This window comes from Echeneis naucrates, chromosome 2 (assembly GCF_900963305.1).
Source record: "Echeneis naucrates chromosome 2, fEcheNa1.1, whole genome shotgun sequence".
Classification (NCBI taxonomy): domain Eukaryota; kingdom Metazoa; phylum Chordata; class Actinopteri; order Carangiformes; family Echeneidae; genus Echeneis; species Echeneis naucrates.
In genome coordinates this window covers 603,619-623,272 of record NC_042512.1, presented here as the reverse complement: position 1 = coordinate 623,272, position 19,654 = coordinate 603,619, and the positions used below count along the sequence as shown (strand labels likewise).

Here is a 19,654-nt window from a genome sequence, read left to right as displayed (position 1 = left end):
CTTTTCCCTATTTGTGGTCACCACAGCCAGTCAACTCTGTCACTTGTGTGATGAATTTGGCCACAATTTTTACACCTGAGTCTTTCCTGCCCTAACCCTCCCCATTTATCTGGGGTTTGCACATGGGGACTCTACAACTGAGCTAGATCCCCATGATGATAATAATCTTTATTTGTCTTGGCCTTTTCAAATCAGGCAACAAAATGCTTCATATGAGTTAATGAAAAATATCCAAAAAGTCTATGTAATATGTAAATTTAATTAAAATTAAACCCCACAATAAAATATTCTGGATCAAAAATGAAACTCAAACTCCTTCAAAACTGATCTTTTTTTTGCTCAGTTTCTTGGTTGTTGATTATTTTAATGTCAACTTGGTTTCCACTAGTAACCAGAAGTCAAGACCAGATTCTCCTGAACTGAGCTGTGTGTCCATGAAGAGTGATCGGTCTATGAATCGTCCTATTACATTTAAGGGAGGACAACAGTCTGCTGTCCAGCTGTGTGTCCATGAAGAGTGATCGGTCTATGGAGCGTCCTATTTACTTTAAGGGAGGAAAACAGTCTGCTGTATCCAGCTGTGTGTCCATGAAGAGTGATCAGTCTATGAATGACTTTATCAAAGAAAAAAGGTAAAAGCTGATCATTTGTTGTTGTTTGACTCATTAAAGGTATCAAAGCTTGTCTATCAGTTTCTCTGGTGGTTCATAGAAAACTCCTGGAACAAACTGTGTGTTTGTGTCTTTTCTCCTCAGAGTTCAGTCGGACAAACATCATCACACAGACCTGGACTCCATATTTATGGTGTGTAAATGTTCATCCAGTGACTACAAACAGACACCAACAAAGACTAGAGTTTGAAGCTGCACTCTTTAGACCAGTAGAGCTTTACTCTGTGACAGACAGGAGTTGAATTGGGATTGAACAGGTTTGGGGTGGGAGAGAGTGGGAGAGGACTGGGAGTTGTAGTTCACCACAGAGCAATAATCCATCAGCCTCAACAGATATGTTCTGTATTAATATGGTCTGTTGGAGACTTTTACAAAACATTTCTGCTCCTTCTTGTTCAACTACAGTGAATCTTAAAGAAAAGTTTATTTAGTTTTGTTTTGTTTTTTTTTTTGTTGTTTTTTTTTTCAGATCATTTCAGCTGTGACTTAATAACAAAGACCAAAGTTAATCAGATTCAGTCCTGGACCTCCATGGACTCTGTCTCTACAGGGTTTAAAGATGGAATAATTCATCAGTGAACTAGTTCAGGTGGTCTGATCTATCTTCAGCCACAGTCACAGTTAATACCCTGAATTTTCACTTCCTAAGTTGATGTGTTGAAGGGCTGTATCAGTTTGGTCTTCATGTGATGTTCAGGATCTCTGTGTTGTCAGAATCTAAAGTCAAACTTAGTAAGTTACACCAGTGAAGTTAGTGTAGTGAAGTCAGCAGGTCTGAATCTTTCTGTGTAGCTTTGGAAAGAGACGTGGCAGCAGATGATACAGCAGCAGCTAAAGTTGAACTCTGCTGACTGATGATCTGATGCTTTGATCCATCAGTTTATACTGAGAGTGAACTTTACACAGGATGTTATTGTGTTCCAGCTGCTGGAGGAGAACATCGTCTGTTATGTGAAGAATGAGCTGAATAAAATCAAAAGGAGTCTGAGTCCAGATTACCCACAATTCATGAAGAATGAGGATGATGAGGTGGATGAAGAGCAGAGGAGGAGCAGAGAGGCATTTCTGAAGATCACAGTGAACTTCCTGAGGAGGATGAAGCAGGAGGAGCTGGCTGACTGTCTGCAGAGAGGTAAGAGGATTTAATATGATGGATCAATTAGACATTTACTGAAGTCTCAGGAGATGGAGAGAAATATGATCATACTCTTATTCCTTATTCCCTAAGTAAACATCAACCTTGTAGTTTTTTAAATCTAATTTGTTTTTTGTTTATTCAGAAAGTCGTGCTCAAGTTTGTCGACATAAACTCAAATCTGCTCTGAAAAAGAAGCACCAGTGTGTGTTTGAGGGGATCTCTAAAGCAGGAAACCCAACCCTTCTGAATCAGATCTACACAGAGCTCTACATCACAGAGGGAGGGACTGGAGAGGTCAATGAGGAACATGAGGTCAGACAGATTGAAACAGCATCCAGGAAACAGGACAGAGCAGAAACAAGCATCAGACAAGAAGACATCTTTAAACCCCCACCTGGAAGAGACCAACCAATCAGAACAGTGATGACAAAGGGAGTGGCTGGCATTGGGAAAACCGTCTTAACACAGAAGTTCACTCTGGACTGGGCTGAAGACAAAGCCAACCAGGACATAGAGTTCACATTCCCTTCACCTTCAGAGAGCTGAATGTGCTGAAAGAGAAGAAGTTCATCTTGGTGGAACTTGTTCATCTCTTCTTCACTGAAACCAAAGAAGCAGGAATGTGCAGCTTTGATCACTTCCAGCTTGTGTTCATCTTTGACGGTCTGGATGAGTGTCGACTTCCTCTGGACTTCCACAACACTGAGGTCCTGACTGATCCTACAGAGTCCACCTCAGTGGACGTGCTGCTGACAAACCTCATCAGGGGGAAACTGCTTCCCTCTGCTCGCCTCTGGATAACCACACGACCTGCAGCAGCCAATCAGATCCCTCCTCAGTGTGTTGACATGGTGACAGAGGTCAGAGGGTTCAATGACCCCCAGAAGGAGGAGTACTTCAGGAAGAGGTGCAGACATGAGGAGCAGGCCAGCAGGATCATCTCCCACATCAAGACGTCACGAAGCCTCCACATCATGTGCCACATCCCAGTCTTCTGCTGGATCACTGCTACAGTTCTGGAGGAGGTGTTGAAGACCAGAGAGGGAGGAGAGCTGCCCAAGACCCTGACTGAGATGTACATCCACTTCCTGGTGGTTCAGTCCAAACTGAAGAAGGTCAAGTACGATGGAGGAGCTGAGTCAGATCCGCACTGGAGTCCAGAGACCAGGAAGATGATTGAGTCTCTGGGAAAAGTGGCTTTTGAGCAGCTGCAGAAAGGAAACCTGATCTTCTATGAATCAGACCTGACAGAGTGTGGCATCGATATCAGAGCAGCATCAGTTTACTCAGGAGTGTTCACACAGATCTTCAAAGAGGAGACAGGGCTGTACCAGGACAAGGTCTTCTGCTTCGTCCATCTGAGTGTTCAGGAGTTTCTGGCTGCTCTTCATGTCCATCTGACCTTCATCAACTCTGGAGTCAATCTGATGGCAGAAAAACAAACAACCTTCCTTTGGTCAAACCTTTTTAAAAAAAACCCTGAACCTTTAATTTTTTACCAGAGTGCTGTGGATGAGGCCTTACAGAGTCTACATGGACACCTGGACTTGTTCCTCCGGTTCCTTCTGGGTCTTTCACTGCAGACCAACCAAACTCTCCTACGAGGCCTGGTGACACAGACAGGAAGTAGCTCAGAGACCAATCAGGAAACCGTCCAGTACATCAAGAAGAAGATCAGTGAGAATCTGTCTCCAGAGAAAAGTATCAACCTGTTTCACTGTCTGAATGAACTGAATGATGGTTCTCTGGTGGAGGAGATCCAACAGTCCCTGAGATCAGGACGTCTCTCCACAGATAAACTGTCTCCTGCTCAATGGTCAGCTCTGGTCTTCATCTTACTGTCATCAGAAAAAGATCTGGACGTGTTTGACCTGAAGAAATACTCTGCTTCAGAGGAGGCTCTTCTGAGGCTGCTGCCAGTGGTCAAAGCCTCCAACAAAGTTCTGTATGTGCACATAAATCCAACAAGATCGACTAAATACTTTTATTTGCTCAAACCAAGAACACATTTTTGTAATCATTTTCTCTTGTTTTTCTGATTCCTCCTCAGACTGAGCAGCTGTAACCTCTCAGACAGAAGCTGTGAAGCTCTGTCCTCAGTCCTCAGCTCCCAGTCCTCTAGTCTGAGAGATCTGGACCTGAGTAACAACAACCTGCAGGATTCAGGAGTGGAGCTGCTGTCTGCTGGACTGAAGAGTCCCCACTGTGAGCTGGAAACTCTCAGGTCAGAATTCAAGTTTTTGTTAAGACGTTTTCTATATTTGTAATAATTTCTCATTAAATTAGATAAAATGAACTGAAGAGATTTGCTTATTTGAGAGATCGTCAAGATAAAAAGCTTCACGTTCCATAATGAATCATTGATTTGCGGAAGTGGACAGAACCTTTCTGCTGCTTTTGCCATCTATGACAGTTGTGATGATGGAGTTCTCATTCAGGAAAATATTTCACGGACCTCCACTCCACTGACTGTGTTTTTGCTCATAATGTTTCTTTGTTCTACTGATTCTCTAAAAAGTGCCAGCTTGTTTAATTCATGCAACTCATAAGTGCTTGTTGTTCCTGCTGCAGTGTCTAAAGACCTGACCAAATATTTTTGATCACTGCGGTTAATTTCCCCCTTAATGCAAAAGGAAAGTGTTGTTCTTTTGGACATAAGGGTCCAGTGAAGTGGAGCGGATGACATGATGGCGTTCTACTAGTTTAGGAAGTGAAGCGTATTTGCAAATTTTTTATTGAGTACTTCCTTCAGTAGTACTTCCTATCTGTTATCCCGATAAAATGTTGGTCAGGTGATGTTGAAATCTCTTAAGAACCTTGAATACTCAGACCTGATGTTTGGTGAATAATCTCAGACCACAGTCAGTCACACAGATTCAACCTTCTTGATGTGTGTGTTCAGTCTTTCAGGATGCCTGCTCTCAGAGGAAGGCTGTTCTTCTCTGGCCTCAGCTCTCAGCTCCAACCCCTCCCATCTGAGAGAACTGGACCTGAGCTACAATCATCCAGGAGACTCAGGAGTGAAGCTTCTGTCTGCTGGACTGGAGGATCCAGACTGGAGACTGGACACTCTCAGGTCTGGACAGCTCTGAGGAACTCTGCTTCATGTTTGATGGTGGATCAAGTTGATCCTGACTCTGTTTTCTTCCTCCAGGGTGGACCATGGTGGACCACAGACACTGAGACCTGGTCCGAGGAAGTGTGAGTGTGTTTTCATTTTGATTCATGAAAACTCAGCTGCTCATGTTACACTAGATTTTTACATTTCTGACTGAAGTCCAAAGATGAGTTTCATTCAGGATCAACACTTCATGTGTTTATTGATGTGGATCTCCATCAGCCGTCATCTTTGACTCCACAGCAGAAAAAAAGCAGAACATTGCTGACATCTTGACTCTCATGTTCAGTAACTGTTGATGTTCTAACTGGATTGTTGGCTTTTCATTTAAATGTAGTCAAACATTATTCACAGCTGATGAAATGTAAGTTTGAATGGTTCACTTTCAGTAAAGTTGTTGATAAATGAACAGATGATAAACTGCAGCTGTTGTTTCTTGTTCTCTCCATCAGATGTCTGTGAACTGGAACTGGACACAAACACAATCCACAGAAACCTCAAACTGTCTGACAACAACAGGAAGGTGACACGTGTAGCAGAGTATCAGTCATATCCTGCTCATCCAGACAGATTTAATAACTGTCCTCAGCTGCTGTGTAGAAATGGTCTGACTGGTCGCTGTTACTGGGAGGTTGAGTGGAGAGGAGTGGTTTATATCTCAGTGAGCTACAGAGGAATCAGAAGGAAAGGACACAGTGATGACTGTTTGTTCGAATATAACGATCATTCCTGGACTCTGATGTGCTCTAATGGTGGTTACTCTGTCTGTCACAACAACAGAAAAACATCCCTCTCCTCCTCCTCTGTCTCTAACAGAGTAGCAGTGTATGTGGACTGTCCTGCTGGCTCTCTGTCCTTCTACAGAGTCTCCTCTGACTCACTGATCCACCTCCACACCTTCAACACCACGTTCACTGAACCTCTCTATCCTGGGTTCTTCGTTGGGTCTCGTTCTTCAGTGTCTCTGAGGAAGTTGTATTGAAGGAGGCTTGAAACTAGAAACTGTTATACTTCACTGTTGGTAAAAAGGGAAGAAAATGTGATGGCTGGACTGACGATGAGATCTGAACTTCTCTCAGCATTAATACTGAATATCTTCAGATGAATTGTTGTCTGTGGCCTTTACTTTCTTCTTCCTGCCTCCTGTTGGACTGTCAGTTTATTTCAGTTCCATTGATCTGTTCATTAGCATGATGTCCCCGGGACTTCAGGCTGCAGTCTGAATGAGACAAACATGGATCACAGGAACCGTTCAGTTCCTCCAAGAGAATCATCAGGAAGTCATAGTTCATCATCACAGCAATCAACTGCTCTTCAAGCCCGTCTGGTTTTTAAAGGGAGCCTGAGATGGCACTTCCCACCCAGAACACTCCAGGATTCATTCAGAGCCTTAATCCAACCCTTTTGGACCAGGCTGCTCCCACAGTGACTGAAACAGGAAAAGTCATTTCCACCTCCTGCTTTGGAGCGTTATAACAGCTCTGCAGCAAGCTGAGCTCTCTGATCTGTACAGGTGAGCCATGAAGGCCTGCACGTACTTTGGCCTGTGAGCTGTGAAGCATCGGACACAAAGACACACAAAGACAACACATGATGCCCTGAGAGACGATACCTGAGCAGGAGAACTAGTCACTGCATGTACAGCTGCTTCTTATCTGGAGTTTTTTTCTGTCATCTATAATAAAGTAGAAAAGAGACACAGCTCCACAGTAACAGAGGTGTGCTGCTGTAACGCTGAGTGCTGGATTCATGTTCAGTTTATGGTTTTAGAATCAGTGATGCATTCATGTAGAAACATCAGTTTAATGTTGCTGATTTCATCAGGTTATATTCTGCTGACCAGACTGAATCAATAAAGTTTTGTTTCAACACGTCATCGTTTAAATGTTGGTTGTATTTTGCATTTGTCAGCTGAATCCACAGAGTGACTGAAATGATGAAGTAAATCCAGGAAAGGAAAAACATTTGGCTCTGAACCTCAATGTAGATTTGAACAAAGAGCTCCAGCTGAAGAAAACAATGCTGTCTGTTTCCAGATGATGAAGAACTCAGTTCTCAGTTGATGCTCAGTTATCTCCATCTAGTGGACAGATGGTAGAAGTTGATTCCTGAAAAGAGGAAGTGACTTTTCCTCAGATCAAACTGTTGAAGGAGAACGAGCAGCTTCTTCCTCACTGACTCACTCAACCTCTGTCTCCTGGGTTTGGATTTAGGTCTGGGTCTGGGTCTGGGTCTAAGACCAGGTGGGCCTGCTCAGAGTCTCTGTGTTGGATGTGAGCTGCTGAAATCTCTGAACACCATGACACAGATAATATCAGTCTGATGTGTCATCTGTAATCCAGATGTTGTCAGCAACAAACAGATGTTCCTGACAGAAGCTGTGCTGATGATGATTCTGGATAGAAACTGGGAGGAAAGAACTTATTCTCCAGTTGTTTTTCCACGAAGGAAGTGACGTTATATCACATGATTTTTCGCTTTCCAGCTCCTCGTTAGTATAGTGGACAGTATCTCCGCCTGTCACGCGGAAGACCGGGGTTCGATTCCCCGACGGGGAGAGCACGTGCATTTTTCTTTAATAGCTCAGTGACAGAAGTGAACTCTCTCTGGTCAGCGGCGTCCTGCAGACAGCAGTTTTATTTTGAAAACCAACCGGATTCTCTTGGCTTTAGAAAGTCCAACTTCGTGCCTGTCTCATGTAAAGACAGAACAGCAGATCTGAGTTAAAACTAAAAATTACCTACGGTGGCTGGTAAGTGCAAAACAAAATTACTAAGTGCAAAACAAATGTACATGTTGGGAAACATTTTTATCTTTTATTAAACAAAATTACACAATAAAAACACTCTTACCACAGACAAAATAAATGTATATTTTAAAAGACAAATTTAAAAGTGGCAGAACACTTTTACAAATCCCGAAACAAATTTCCAAACGACAAAATCCTCCGGAAGGGGAATGTACCAAATGCCGGAAGTGATCCAGAAGAAGATTGACTGTGAGCTCAAAAAGTTTGTATCGGTTTGTGTGGCGGGAAAACTTTGCAGAGTGAAAGTTTGTGGCAGCATGGAGTAAATGATGTTTTGGCCGTTTTGTGGAAACAACTTGAGCCAATTTACGCGGTTGTGTTTTCCGTGCGGACGATCTGTAGAATGTTTAACGTTCATGAACGGACCAGACGGAAGGAGCACGCGCACAGGAGACATCTAATAAACAGCCGGAAAATGCTAAACAAGCTAAGTGTAGCATCGCGCTAACTAGCTGAAGCCGCTGTCAGACATGCAGTGAATTAAAGTGCACCGTTTCATTTAGCAGCCAATCGTTGTCTTCACGGAATAGCAACGCGTTTAGTTAGTATGCGTCGCTAGTTTTTATTTATTTATTTTATTTTAGGCGTATATTTATGCTAAATGCACAATTGTTGCTGATTGTTTTAGCTGCTGCTAACTTTCTGTTTTGATACGGAACTCCGTTCATTCCAGCAGAACAACCATGAACATCATATAAACAATTCATGGAGGACAGAAAGTCAAAGTCAAAAGAACTGTGGGCCGAAAGGAAACAGGTCCAGGTACGTGTGTGGATATATCTGTAAAATATGGAAGTAAATATGTGTGTGTGTGAAATGAATGATATCTTTTTGTTATTTTAGCAGATAAACATGGATTGATGGCGCCACATGGAGCTGATTTAAAAGCTCAGAGAGGGAAAACACTCCCATTATATACAGATCCGGAGGTAGCAGCACCTGATCTACTGAAGCAAGCTGTCCAAGAAATGAGAACATTTAACAAGAAGATGGATGAAGGAGCAGACCTTCTTTTGTATCCAGACTGTTCAGAGGTGCTCCATGTGCCTGGGTCAGAAAGCCCATTCAAACTGGCAGAATATAAGAAGGAAATAGGAAAGGCACTTTTTTCATTTGCCTAGAAACACACTTTAGAGGAGGTTTGTGGATCTCTTCATTCAATATTTTTTAGATATTTATTTACTCTGATGTAGCATAATTAATAATGTGTTGTTTGTTTTTACTACAGAGGTTGATACATCAGACTCTGATTCTGAAATTGTCATCACATCGAGGAGCACAGCTGAATTCAATGCAGCTGACACTTTGGTACGTTCATTTATACAGTTAGTACTTTGATTCAGTTTTTTTTTGTTTTTATTTATTGATAGGATGTGCATTTGGTTTCAAGCATTAAGTCTAAAAACCAAGTCTTGATTATTTGGCATTTACTATTCCAATCAGACACCCTGATAACCTTTCACCATTGATATATACTGTATGTGGTGAGGGAACAATAATGGAAGCTGTTTAAAGTTGCTGGCAATTGTGCTTTTCTTCTCAGGTTTTTGAACCAAAAAAAACACAGTTCTCCCAAACGCAAACCTGAAGATAAAGGGTAGGTGTTAGTTTTTACAAAAGAAGTCATTTGTCTTTAAGTTGTTGATGTGATTGTGATGAACATGTGGTAGAAAATATCATACGTGTGATATCATTTATAACAAAATAATCTTATTTATAAATCTTATGGTTCCTCTCTACCTCTAAATGTTACTCAAAGCTCTGTTATATTCTGTATCATAAAGTTCATCAGTTTATCAATTTCATCATGTTTCAGAGATTCATCCACAGCTCAGCCTGGACAGGTATTAAGGCAGATTATGGCAGCCTGATGTTCTTTGCTTTCAGTGTGTTGTTTCAGACATTTTCATTTGTTTTTCAGATAGTAATATCTGACACTGAGGATCTGGATCCACCTGAAACAAATCCAGTCAGGAGTACTTGCTACGGGTAAGTAAAAAAACGACAGTGACTCACTTAATGTTAATTGTAATTTATTTAGGTTTAGGTTCTTGGTGTACAATGCAAATGGTATGAACAGGGTTAGCTGTAAACAACACTAATGGTTAATGATCATTAACTTTATATATCACATGACACGCTTTGTTGCTTGAACTATTTTTCAAAAACAATTACCCTGCCAAGTGCAAAGCAAGACACAGAGTTCTTCTTTAAATCAGTAATGTTCAACACAACCATTTTTACTCATTTCTATATGTTTGGGTGGATAGTCATTTTATAAAACATTGAAGTTTCTTTAGGTCATTTAAATGTGAAACAATGTTTGTGGTGACTTTTTAGATTCAAAGATGGTCTTTCAGCTCTTCAGTTTCTGACTGCACTGCAGCAACAGCCTACTTTGCTGGCCCCTGTCCTGTGCCACTCTGAAAAGCCACTCACTGGTCTGGAACTAGAGACTCTTCAAACCTGACCTCAGTCCATCAGGAAGTAACAGGAGACTTAAAGAAAGTCAAACTTTGGGCTACAGGGCGGACTGTGTTTTTTTTTTTTTTTTTTGTGAAGGTTTGTCAATCACAATTTATTTTTCGACTTTGTTGAGAAAATACATTGCCAAGATGTAACTGAAGGTTTTTCTTTGCAGAAGGTCAGGCTGCTGTCTCTGGAGGATGTTTTGATGTTTGCAGCTGGGCTGACTTCACCTCCCCCGTCCGGATTGGAACCATCGCCAAGAATAGAGTTCCTGGATGACTCTCCATTCCCAGTTCCCAATACATGTTCAAACACATTGAAATTAGCACTCCTAGATTCACACACTGTGTTTAAGTCACACATGGACTTGTAACTGTAACTTGTAATTGGTAACTAGATCATCCCTCGAGACCAGACTCCCAAAAGGTGTTTTGTTTTGTTTTTTTTTCCTCTCCACACAGTTAAGATTTTCACTGTTAAGTTTTAGACAAAACAAATTTCAAGAAGTTTTGTATTCCATACTTACAAAAATATAGGACTCATTACTTTGCTATAGTTTTTATCAATTGATTTCAAACTCAGCAAAAATGAAGCTGTGACACTTGGTGTTCAGACAGACTGCAGTGTTCCACCACTCCAAATCAGATTTCTTAGCTTGTCATTCACTTTTCCTTGTGATGTTTCCAAATGATTCTGGTACCTGTTCATCTGAAGAAATTAAACAATGGGAATGTAAATGTTATGTTGACAAACAATAAAAAAATTACAAATATTTCCTTCTGATTGCATCTGTGATAGATTGGTTGAGTTTTTTCCAAACTATTTTAAGACAGAAAAATTGCATGTTTTTCAGTCATGGCAATATTTGATTCAATTCTGTGTTACTTGTCTAATACCAAATCACAGCACAGTCATCTCATGGCTCTTGACATGTATATTAAAAAAATTAATTAATTTAAAAAATAAATAAATTAATTAATAGAAATAGGACAGAAACCCCAATGAGTAAGCACTTGATAATGTGTAAAGGGAAAATTCCCTTTGTCACTGACTCACAGCTGAGCAGTTTCTTTCAGCTTCATGTACAGTTCTGTTGCAGACTCCCAGTTCTCTGGCTTCTGTAGTTGTTTGTGCTCCATAACAAAGTCAAAGTCCTCCTGCATGTTTGAGTCCCCACATGGAGCTATTGACAGGCTCGCCTCTGGAACAGCATCCAAATCAGCTGGTTCAATCTCAAATCCAGTCTGTGGAGCCAAATCTGTGTTAGATACAATAAATAACATTTATATTATTTATTTACATTTCAGCAATAAAATAATAATAATAAAACAAACATGGAAATATCCATCCATCACCAATATTACCTGTGTGGTCAGCAGTACAGTTCATTGGACATGACGCTGTTCTGGAAGTGTGAATCCTGTGACTGTTCCACAGTCTCACACACTCATCCAACATCACCATAGCAACATCTCAGAAGGCACTGATGCTCATGGCTCCCGTTGAAGTATCCAGCAAACAACTCCATCCAGAACTGAGACCTGTAGAAATGGATAGAATCGGAAGTAAATATATATTATTAGTAGAAGTGGGACTCCATTAAAAAAAATCTAATTCATTAAAGGTTTTGTAATGAATGAATTGAAATGAACACGTTAAAGTCCCAGCTTCAATTATTATATATGTTTAGAGGAGTTCATCTGCGATAGAACATAAAGATAAAAATCAAATGAAAGGTCAGTCATAATAAAATGACTTCATGAAGGCCACTTACCTTCCCCTTCTAAATATGGCCCACCAGGATTCAACACGCTGCTTATTCGTGGATGAGCCATACATGTGGCTGGACGGCCCAGAGCAGCAGTCATCATGATGGAGGCGTAGGGGAGACTGAATGGCAGCCATAATGCCATTCTCCGTGCCACAATCAGTCCTCAGTCTCATGAGAGGAGATTCTCAGCGATCACTGTTGGCTTCTTGTTATTTGTCGGTCCACATTGGAGCCACAGCACTTTAGGTGAAAAAATCCATCCATGCGTCCTGAGAGAGCCAGTTTATCAGAACCATCTGCATGCCACATACAGTTCGCTCCCATTGAGTAGCAGCTTCTTCTTAGAAACCTTCTGCGTGCTCTCTCATTCATCACATCATCTCTCTTCACTCGAAGATTGGACTTTTGTCTGAGTACCTGCCACATCGTCCGATAGCCAAACAGTTGTCCAGGTCCACGAAGTTCCAACCTGATGGCGTTTGGAGAGGAATCATCCTTTTAAGAGTCCGCAGGCTGATGTTTGCACCGTGTAAACTTCACATCATGCTTCAGTAGATCAGGTGCTGCTACCTCCGGATCTGTATATAATGGGAGTGTTTTCCCTCTCTGAGCTTTTAAATCAGCTCCATGTGGCGCCATCAATCCATGTTTATCTGCTAAAATAACAAAAAGATATCATTCATTTCACACACACACATATTGACTTCCATATTTTACAGATATATCCACACACGTACCTGGACCTGTTTCCTTTCGGCCCACAGTTCTTTTGACTTTGACTTTCTGTCCTCCATGAATTGTTTATATGATGTTCATGGTTGTTCTGCTGAAATGAACGGAGTTCCGTATCAAAACAGAAAGTTAGCAGCAGCTAAAACAATCAGGAACAATTGCGCATTTAGCGTAACTGTAAGCATAAAATAAAAAATAAATAAACATAAACTAGCAACGTATACTAACTAAACGCGTTGCTATTCCGTGAAGACAACGATTGGCTGCAAAATGAAACGGTGCACTTTAATTCACTGCATGTCTGACAGCGGCTTCAGCTAGTTAGCACGATGCTACACTTAGCTTGTTTAGCATTTTCCGGCTGTTTATTAGATGTCTCCTGTGCGCGTGCTCCTTCCGTCTGGTCCGTTCATCAACGTTAAACATTCTACAGATCGTCCGCACGGAAAACACAACCGCGGAAATTGGCTCAAGTTGTTTCCGCAAAACATCATTTACTCCATGCTGCCATAAACTTTCACTCTGCAAAGTTTTCCCGCCACACAAACTGATACAAACTTTTTGAGCTCACAGTCAATCTTCTTCTGGATCACTTCCGGCATTTGGTACATTCCCCTTCCGGAAGATTCTGTCGTTTGGAAATTTGTTTCGGGATTTGTACAAGTGTTCTGCCACTTTTAAATTTGTCTTTTAAAATATAAATTTATTTTGTCTGTGGTAAGAGTGTTTTTATTGTGTAATTTTGTTTAATAAAAGATAAAAATGTTTCCCAACATGTACATTTGTTTCGAACTTAGTAATTTTGTTTTGCACTTACCAGCCACCGTAGTTTCCGAGACAGGCAGGAAGTTGGACTTTCTAAAGCAAAGAGAATCCGGTTGGTTTACAAAATAAAACTGCTGTCTGTGAGCGGGACGCCGCTGACCAGAGAGAGTTAACTTCTGTCACTGAGCTATTAAAGAAAATGCACGTACTCTCCCCGTCGGGGAATCGAACCCCGGTCTTCCACGTGACAGGCGGAGATACTGTCCACTATACTAACGAGGAGCTGGACTGAAAATCATCACGTGGTTTGTAACTTCACTTCCTCCGTGGAAAACCAAAGAGAGAATAAAGTTATTTCCTCCCAGTTTCTATCCAGAATCATCATCAGCAGAGCTTCTGTCAGGAACATCTGTTTGTTGCTGACAACATCTGGATTACAGATGACACATCAGACTGATATTATCTGTGTCATGGTGTTCAGAGATTTCAGCAGCTCACATCCAACACAGAGACTCTGAGCAGGCCCACCTGGTCTTAGACCCAGACCCAGACCTAAATCCAAACCCAGGAGACAGAGGTTGAGTGAGTCAGTGAGGAAGAAGCTGCTCGTTCTCCTTCATCAGTTTGATCTGAGGAAAAGTCACTTCCTCTTTTCAGGAATCAACTTCTACCATCTGTCCACTAGGTGGAGATAACTGAGCATCAACTTAAAAACCCTCCGTTCTTCCATGTGTGAACTATAATACCAGTGAATTAAACAAAGATCGTCCCTGGGTGGGCTCGAACCACCATCCTTTCGGTTAACAGCCGAACGCGCTGACCGATTGCGCCACAGAGACAAGTTGACCAGTTCCTGTTACAGCCTGCTGTTCCAGCTATAATTATCCTAAATGTTGCTCCTTTTGTGTCTCACAGAGATCCTGCCTGTTTGGGAGAGCGTTACATTAAAGATTTAAAGGTCCCTGTTTCAATCCTGGGTTTCAGCAGCTGTTGTGGGTCCTTTTGTTCGCTCCCCCAAATGAGCTATTTCAGCACAGCACACAGTAGAAATGACTTCTCATTTTCCAGCCTGGATAGTTTCCTCCTCAACTGTTACCAAACTGTTACCTTAACAGGTGAAGGTTCATTCTGATGGAATGAACTGTTTCTACACAAGCTGCATGAATGTGACACAGAGCTCATGTTTAAAGTATTTTTCTTCAGTACTCTTATTGTGTATGGAGCTCTGACTGTTGACATAAGTGCAGGTGACCTAAATTCAGCAGCATCATCAATGTCCTCATCTCATCCAAAAGGCTTCATCAGACAGATCAGTGTTGAATGAGCTCAGAAACTATCTGGTTAGCTAATGCTGCCAGACCATGCAGAGGGTGTAGGTCAGCAGTAGAATGTGCACTTCCCATGTGTAAGTGTCTATCTACTACATCTTACATTATGAATAAGGTACTGCTTGGATTTGAACCCAGGATCTCCTGTTTACAAGACAGGCGCTTTGACCAGCTAAGCCACAGCACCACTCTGAAGTACATCAGAGGATCCGGTGATGGAAGTGCAATGTGTAAAATGCAGTTGAGGTTGATGGTAAAGTGGCTTGTTTTAATGTAGGTTAATGGGAAAATAGGAAAGACCCTTATTGACACCATTTGTTCCCTTTGCTACATCTGAGCTAAAAATACAAATAAAATAATCTAAATTGACTTTTATTTTGAAATTCTTGTGTGGTGACTGTTCTTGTTCTTTCTGCAGCTCAGATGGAAAGCTGTGTCCAAATGTTTGGAGCGGAGAATGGCAAAAAGATGTCCTTGAAGCATCCTGGACACACAACCAGTCAGCGTGCAGCATCCAACCTCACAAACTCTCAAACTATATTTAATGGTTCTGGTGAAACCAAAGTAGAGGAAAAGGGCAGTGCAACTGTGGTAACATCAACATGTACTGGCAGTAAAGGCAGTAAACTTTGATCAATGTAGTTTGTTATTTGCATCACTGCCTCAGCAGAGGTGGGTTTTGGGCCCAGCACTCTTCCACTGCTCCACTGCTGCTTCACACTCAGCTGTGAACTGAACCAATGAGTGCTGTCGTTCTCAGGCTGATGGTGCCGAAAGGAGCGCATTATGTATCACGCAGGTGATGTAGCTCAGTGCTAAAGCTTATGCTTTGCATGTATGAGACCCTCGGTTCAATCCCCGGCATCTCCAGCGGTGATAATGAAGCACATTGTCAGGAGGGACACGTCAGAGGCTCCAGTGGCGCGGTAATTGAGGAATCAGAGTGTTGGAGAGCAGAACTCTTTCCTGTGCTTCAGATACTCTGTTTGGTTCTGAGCTGATCATTAATAATCAAAAAATTAATGATCAATAAGCTTCACAGCTGTTCTGAAGTGTGGCAGACTTTGTGTTTACATCTGAATCACATGTGATTTTGGAAATTCTTTGAAGCAGCTTCAAAGGAGGAGTTTCATTCTGTGAGTATTGTGACAACATCAGGTGACATCATCTGGTGATGTATCAAAGGCAGCAGCCTTTTGTGTTTTGTGTCTTATTTGGCTCCATTTGGTGGAAGCTGTGAATCGCAGGATTCAGGGGGAATACATCCATACATACATCTTCACTGAAATAATGACACCTGTGAGAAAGCTCAAAGCTGTGTCCAAAGGTTTGGAGGAGTGAATGGCAGAAAGATGTCTTTGAAGCCATTTGGACACACAACCAGTCAGCGTGCAGCATTCAACCTCACAATATTTCATGTGGACTGGACTCACTTTGATTGGCTATTTTTCAGCTTCTGTCGTCAGAATGGCTGAGCGGTCTAAGGCGCTGTGTTCAGGTCGCAGTCTCCCCTGGAGACTCCAGGACAAGTATCAAATATGACGAGGTGTCCGAGTGGTTAATGTCTCAAAAGTTAGGTTAGCTCAGCTGGTTGGAGCGTGGTGCTAATAACCCCAGTCATGGATTAGATCCCCACTCTGCGATAAATGACATTCTCCATGTTATCCTGTAAATCAGTGCTTCAAAAATGTTGAAATGGAAACATAAATGTTACTGAGTGTTATTTTCCCGTTTGTTTTTACTTCTTCTACGATACAGATACAGACGGTTTCAGAGAACAACTGCAGAGATGACTTTCTGCTTAGTTGAGGTGATGAGGAGGAACTCCACTGAGAGCGAAGCAGCTGCTCTTTTCTGATGCTCCACTGACTGAGCTACAGATGATTCAGTAACAGCTGAGTTATATTTAGTCCAACAACTGCTGTCCATTCCTACCACAGGGAGCCACAGGCTTTAGTGTTTTCAGTCCTAACTCCTTTATTGTGAAAAAAAAGCCAAAAAAACACTTTCACACAGGCAGGTTAGCTCAGCTGTTTAGAGCGTGGTGCTAATAACGCCAAGGTCATGGGTTCAATCCCCATGTTGGCCACAAGCAACATCTCAGAACTTGGTGTTGTTCTCTCCATAGACTTCAATGCAGTCTGAAGTCTTTTTCCAACCAGTGGAACTGCCCCCTGGTGGTCATTAGAAGTGCAGCCTAACTTATCAGATACAACAATAACACAAAATTACAATGATCAGAGCAAAGACTGCATGTTGATCATTTCCTTTGTAACAGTTTAGTGATTAGTTTCCAGCGGGCATTGTGCACCATGCAGGGGATGTAGCTCAGTGGTAGAGTGCATGCTTTGCATGTATGAGGCCCTGCGTTCAATCCCCGCCATCTCCAGCGTTGATAATGAAGCACAGGAAGTACTTATCTTGTGCAACACCCTGATCTCTCAACTATCCACTCAGCTTGGAGCAATTTATCCTGTGTAGTCATCCTACCAAATTACCAAAGTGAACACAAGTGTACATGTGATGACAAAACAGCAGCCATTGAAGTCCACTTAAAGGCAAACTCCTAATATTTTGGCCTCTTTTTTTAAACTCACGTCAAAACATCATAATGAAGTTACGTCAAGTACATATAGAGCAGGTCTAGACCAAACTCTTATTAAAATTATTTTGACTTTTATTTTGAGAGCAGGAAGAAGGATATCCAATCATCTCATCTGCCACACCATACAGGGAATGTAGCTCAGTGGTAGAATGTGTGCTTTCCATGTATGAGTCCTTTGGTGCAATCCCCAGCATTGCTAAACAAGCACAGGAAGTACTTATTTGTACTAATATGGGTGTCATTCCCATTCTGAAGTGTCCAAGGTGCCTGATTAAGGCTCCACTCTCTTCGGAGGCGTGGGTTTGAATCCCACCACTGCCAGTTGCCTCCATTCCTTTGGATCCTGCATACAACATCAGTTGAGTGTGACGACTGAGTTCTCAGTTTAACACATGATGGATTCTAGGTCTCCCACATGAATACCTTTTATACCATGCACGCTGAAATGAGAGATAAAAAGCTTGTAGGAAATGCCAAAGGTGCCACAGTTTCTACTAACAGTTGATTGAGGAATCAGAGGAATTGAAAACTGAATCACATCAGTGGAGGTGCGGTGATTTTCTGTTTGGTGAGCAGCCCTGTGAGCAGCTCAGCCACAGAACATCTTTATGAAATTCTACAGCTACGATCAAAAGGCTTGTTGGGGAAATCCTTTCACTGTTTCACTCAAGTCCACAGCACTCTGCTCAGTTTTTTAGCTTTCAGCTGATCAGTAGCTGTGAATGGACCTGGTATCTGCTATATGGAGCTTTGCTTGGTTTGCATAGCTGCCTTCCAAGCAGTTGACCTGGGTTTGATTCCCGGCCATTGCAGTTCAACTGTGTGTCTACAATTTAACTTTGTGTTTTTCATGTTTGTTTTCCTTCCAGAAATCCAGAAATCCTGAAATCATGTAGATCTCAGGCCGATGGTGTCAAAATCCTCCAGCTACAGACCTGTAACCCGTCCTCACCACAGCTGTACATCTGTTACACCCTGTAGTTGTCTCAGGGAAAGGGAAGCTTATTGTCATATAGTGATGGGATGGCTCCATACTCCAGAACATCCCTGTGAACCTTCAGCGAACCTTCTCCAGATCAAATCTTGGTGTTCCACATGTCCACTATAATTCCAGTGGATAAGACAAAGCACGTCCCTGGGTGAGCTCAAACCACCATCCTTTCAGTTAACAGCCAAACGCGCTGACCAATCGCCCCACAGAGACATGATGTTGCAGCCTGCTGTTCCAACTACACACATCCCATCTCTGTGGAATCTGCGTAGGAATGCCATTCCTTCCTTTCTTCAATCACCAGTACAGCAGATATTATCAGTGATATGGGGGGTGGGGGATAAGGAAGTAGTTTGAAAGTCACAAATGTTACCGTAACCTGAGCACTAACTTGACTGTTGAATTCAGTAAGTGCTACTTGTTGGAGCAGTGCTGACTGACAAAAACAACAACATCTTAGAATACAATACTGACCATTTCAATTATGAAACACAGACGACTTCCTTTTGTAGTGTTTCTCTTTGGGGTTGTCCTGGATGGTATTAAAACCAGTTTTGATAGATTTCTTTCTCAGATTTCTCAGCTGAGTGAGTGAATTTTTCGTCAACATTTCCCGAACTGAAGCACAGACTTGTGTTCTGAGAGCAGTAAGTGCTATTTGTTGGGATAGTGTTGGTGATTTCAGAAGTCAATGACAAGTTTTATCAGTTTTTAGGGTGTGGGGGTTAAGAACATCTGAATTAGTTAGCACATGCTGGCTAGGAGTTAGGCTGGTAGGGAGGTAGGCTGCTGGCTTAGCATGTATTTGTATCAATCATCTTCTCAGCTGTTCTGAATGGTGACAGTGGGGCAGCCTTTGTGTTTACATCTGAATCACATGTGATTTTGGAAATTCTTCAAAGCAGCTTCAAAGGAAAAGTTTAATTCTGTGAGTATTGTGACAGCATCAGTCCAGAGTGATTTCTGTGTGTCTGCGCTCATCCATTTGAAGCAAACGTGAGAGAGTGTGACGTATGCATCTGTGTCATGTTGGAGATCAATGAAAGACAGGAAATGCCTTTGATCTCCAGTGACGTCACACAGTCTCGTTGTGGAGTTATTAGTTGTTGATGTTGTTCTGAAAAAATCTGCGTCAGTGAAACATTCATTCATACACGAGGACATCACGTATATTGTTGGAATAGAAAATCTTATTTTTTCTGTGTGTGCTCCTGAGAAAAAGGCTCATGTGCTGGTTGAAGTGAATCAGCACAGCTT

General features: G+C 41.9%; 1 protein-coding gene and 5 non-coding genes across 6 annotated transcripts in view; 3 read left to right on the top strand and 3 right to left on the bottom strand.

Moving 5' to 3' along the window:
* LOC115053664 (NLR family CARD domain-containing protein 3-like) overlaps nt 1-6,480 on the top strand; it is a 284,587-nt gene extending 278,107 nt beyond the window's left edge. The window contains exons 8-11 of the mRNA XM_029518514.1: nt 3,860-4,033; nt 4,712-4,885; nt 4,964-5,010; nt 5,380-6,480. Of these exons, the coding sequence (XP_029374374.1) occupies nt 3,860-4,033; nt 4,712-4,885; nt 4,964-5,010; nt 5,380-5,909 (925 nt within the window). The 3' untranslated portion in view covers nt 5,910-6,480. The remainder of the gene's footprint in view (nt 1-3,859; nt 4,034-4,711; nt 4,886-4,963; nt 5,011-5,379) is intronic.
* Nucleotides 6,481-7,413: 933 nt separating this feature from the next.
* On the top strand, nt 7,414-7,485 carry trnad-guc (transfer RNA aspartic acid (anticodon GUC)). The gene has a single exon. It is a non-coding gene; the product is annotated as a tRNA-Asp (tRNA).
* A 6,198-nt stretch (nt 7,486-13,683) lies between these two features.
* On the bottom strand, nt 13,684-13,755 carry trnad-guc (transfer RNA aspartic acid (anticodon GUC)). The gene has a single exon. It is a non-coding gene; the product is annotated as a tRNA-Asp (tRNA).
* A 483-nt stretch (nt 13,756-14,238) lies between these two features.
* Nucleotides 14,239-14,312, bottom strand: trnan-guu (transfer RNA asparagine (anticodon GUU)). The gene has a single exon. It is a non-coding gene; the product is annotated as a tRNA-Asn (tRNA).
* Nucleotides 14,313-14,914: 602 nt separating this feature from the next.
* On the bottom strand, nt 14,915-14,988 carry trnat-ugu (transfer RNA threonine (anticodon UGU)). The gene has a single exon. It is a non-coding gene; the product is annotated as a tRNA-Thr (tRNA).
* Nucleotides 14,989-16,816: 1,828 nt separating this feature from the next.
* Nucleotides 16,817-16,890, top strand: trnai-aau (transfer RNA isoleucine (anticodon AAU)). The gene has a single exon. It is a non-coding gene; the product is annotated as a tRNA-Ile (tRNA).
* The last annotated feature ends 2,764 nt before the right edge of the window (nt 16,891-19,654 follow it).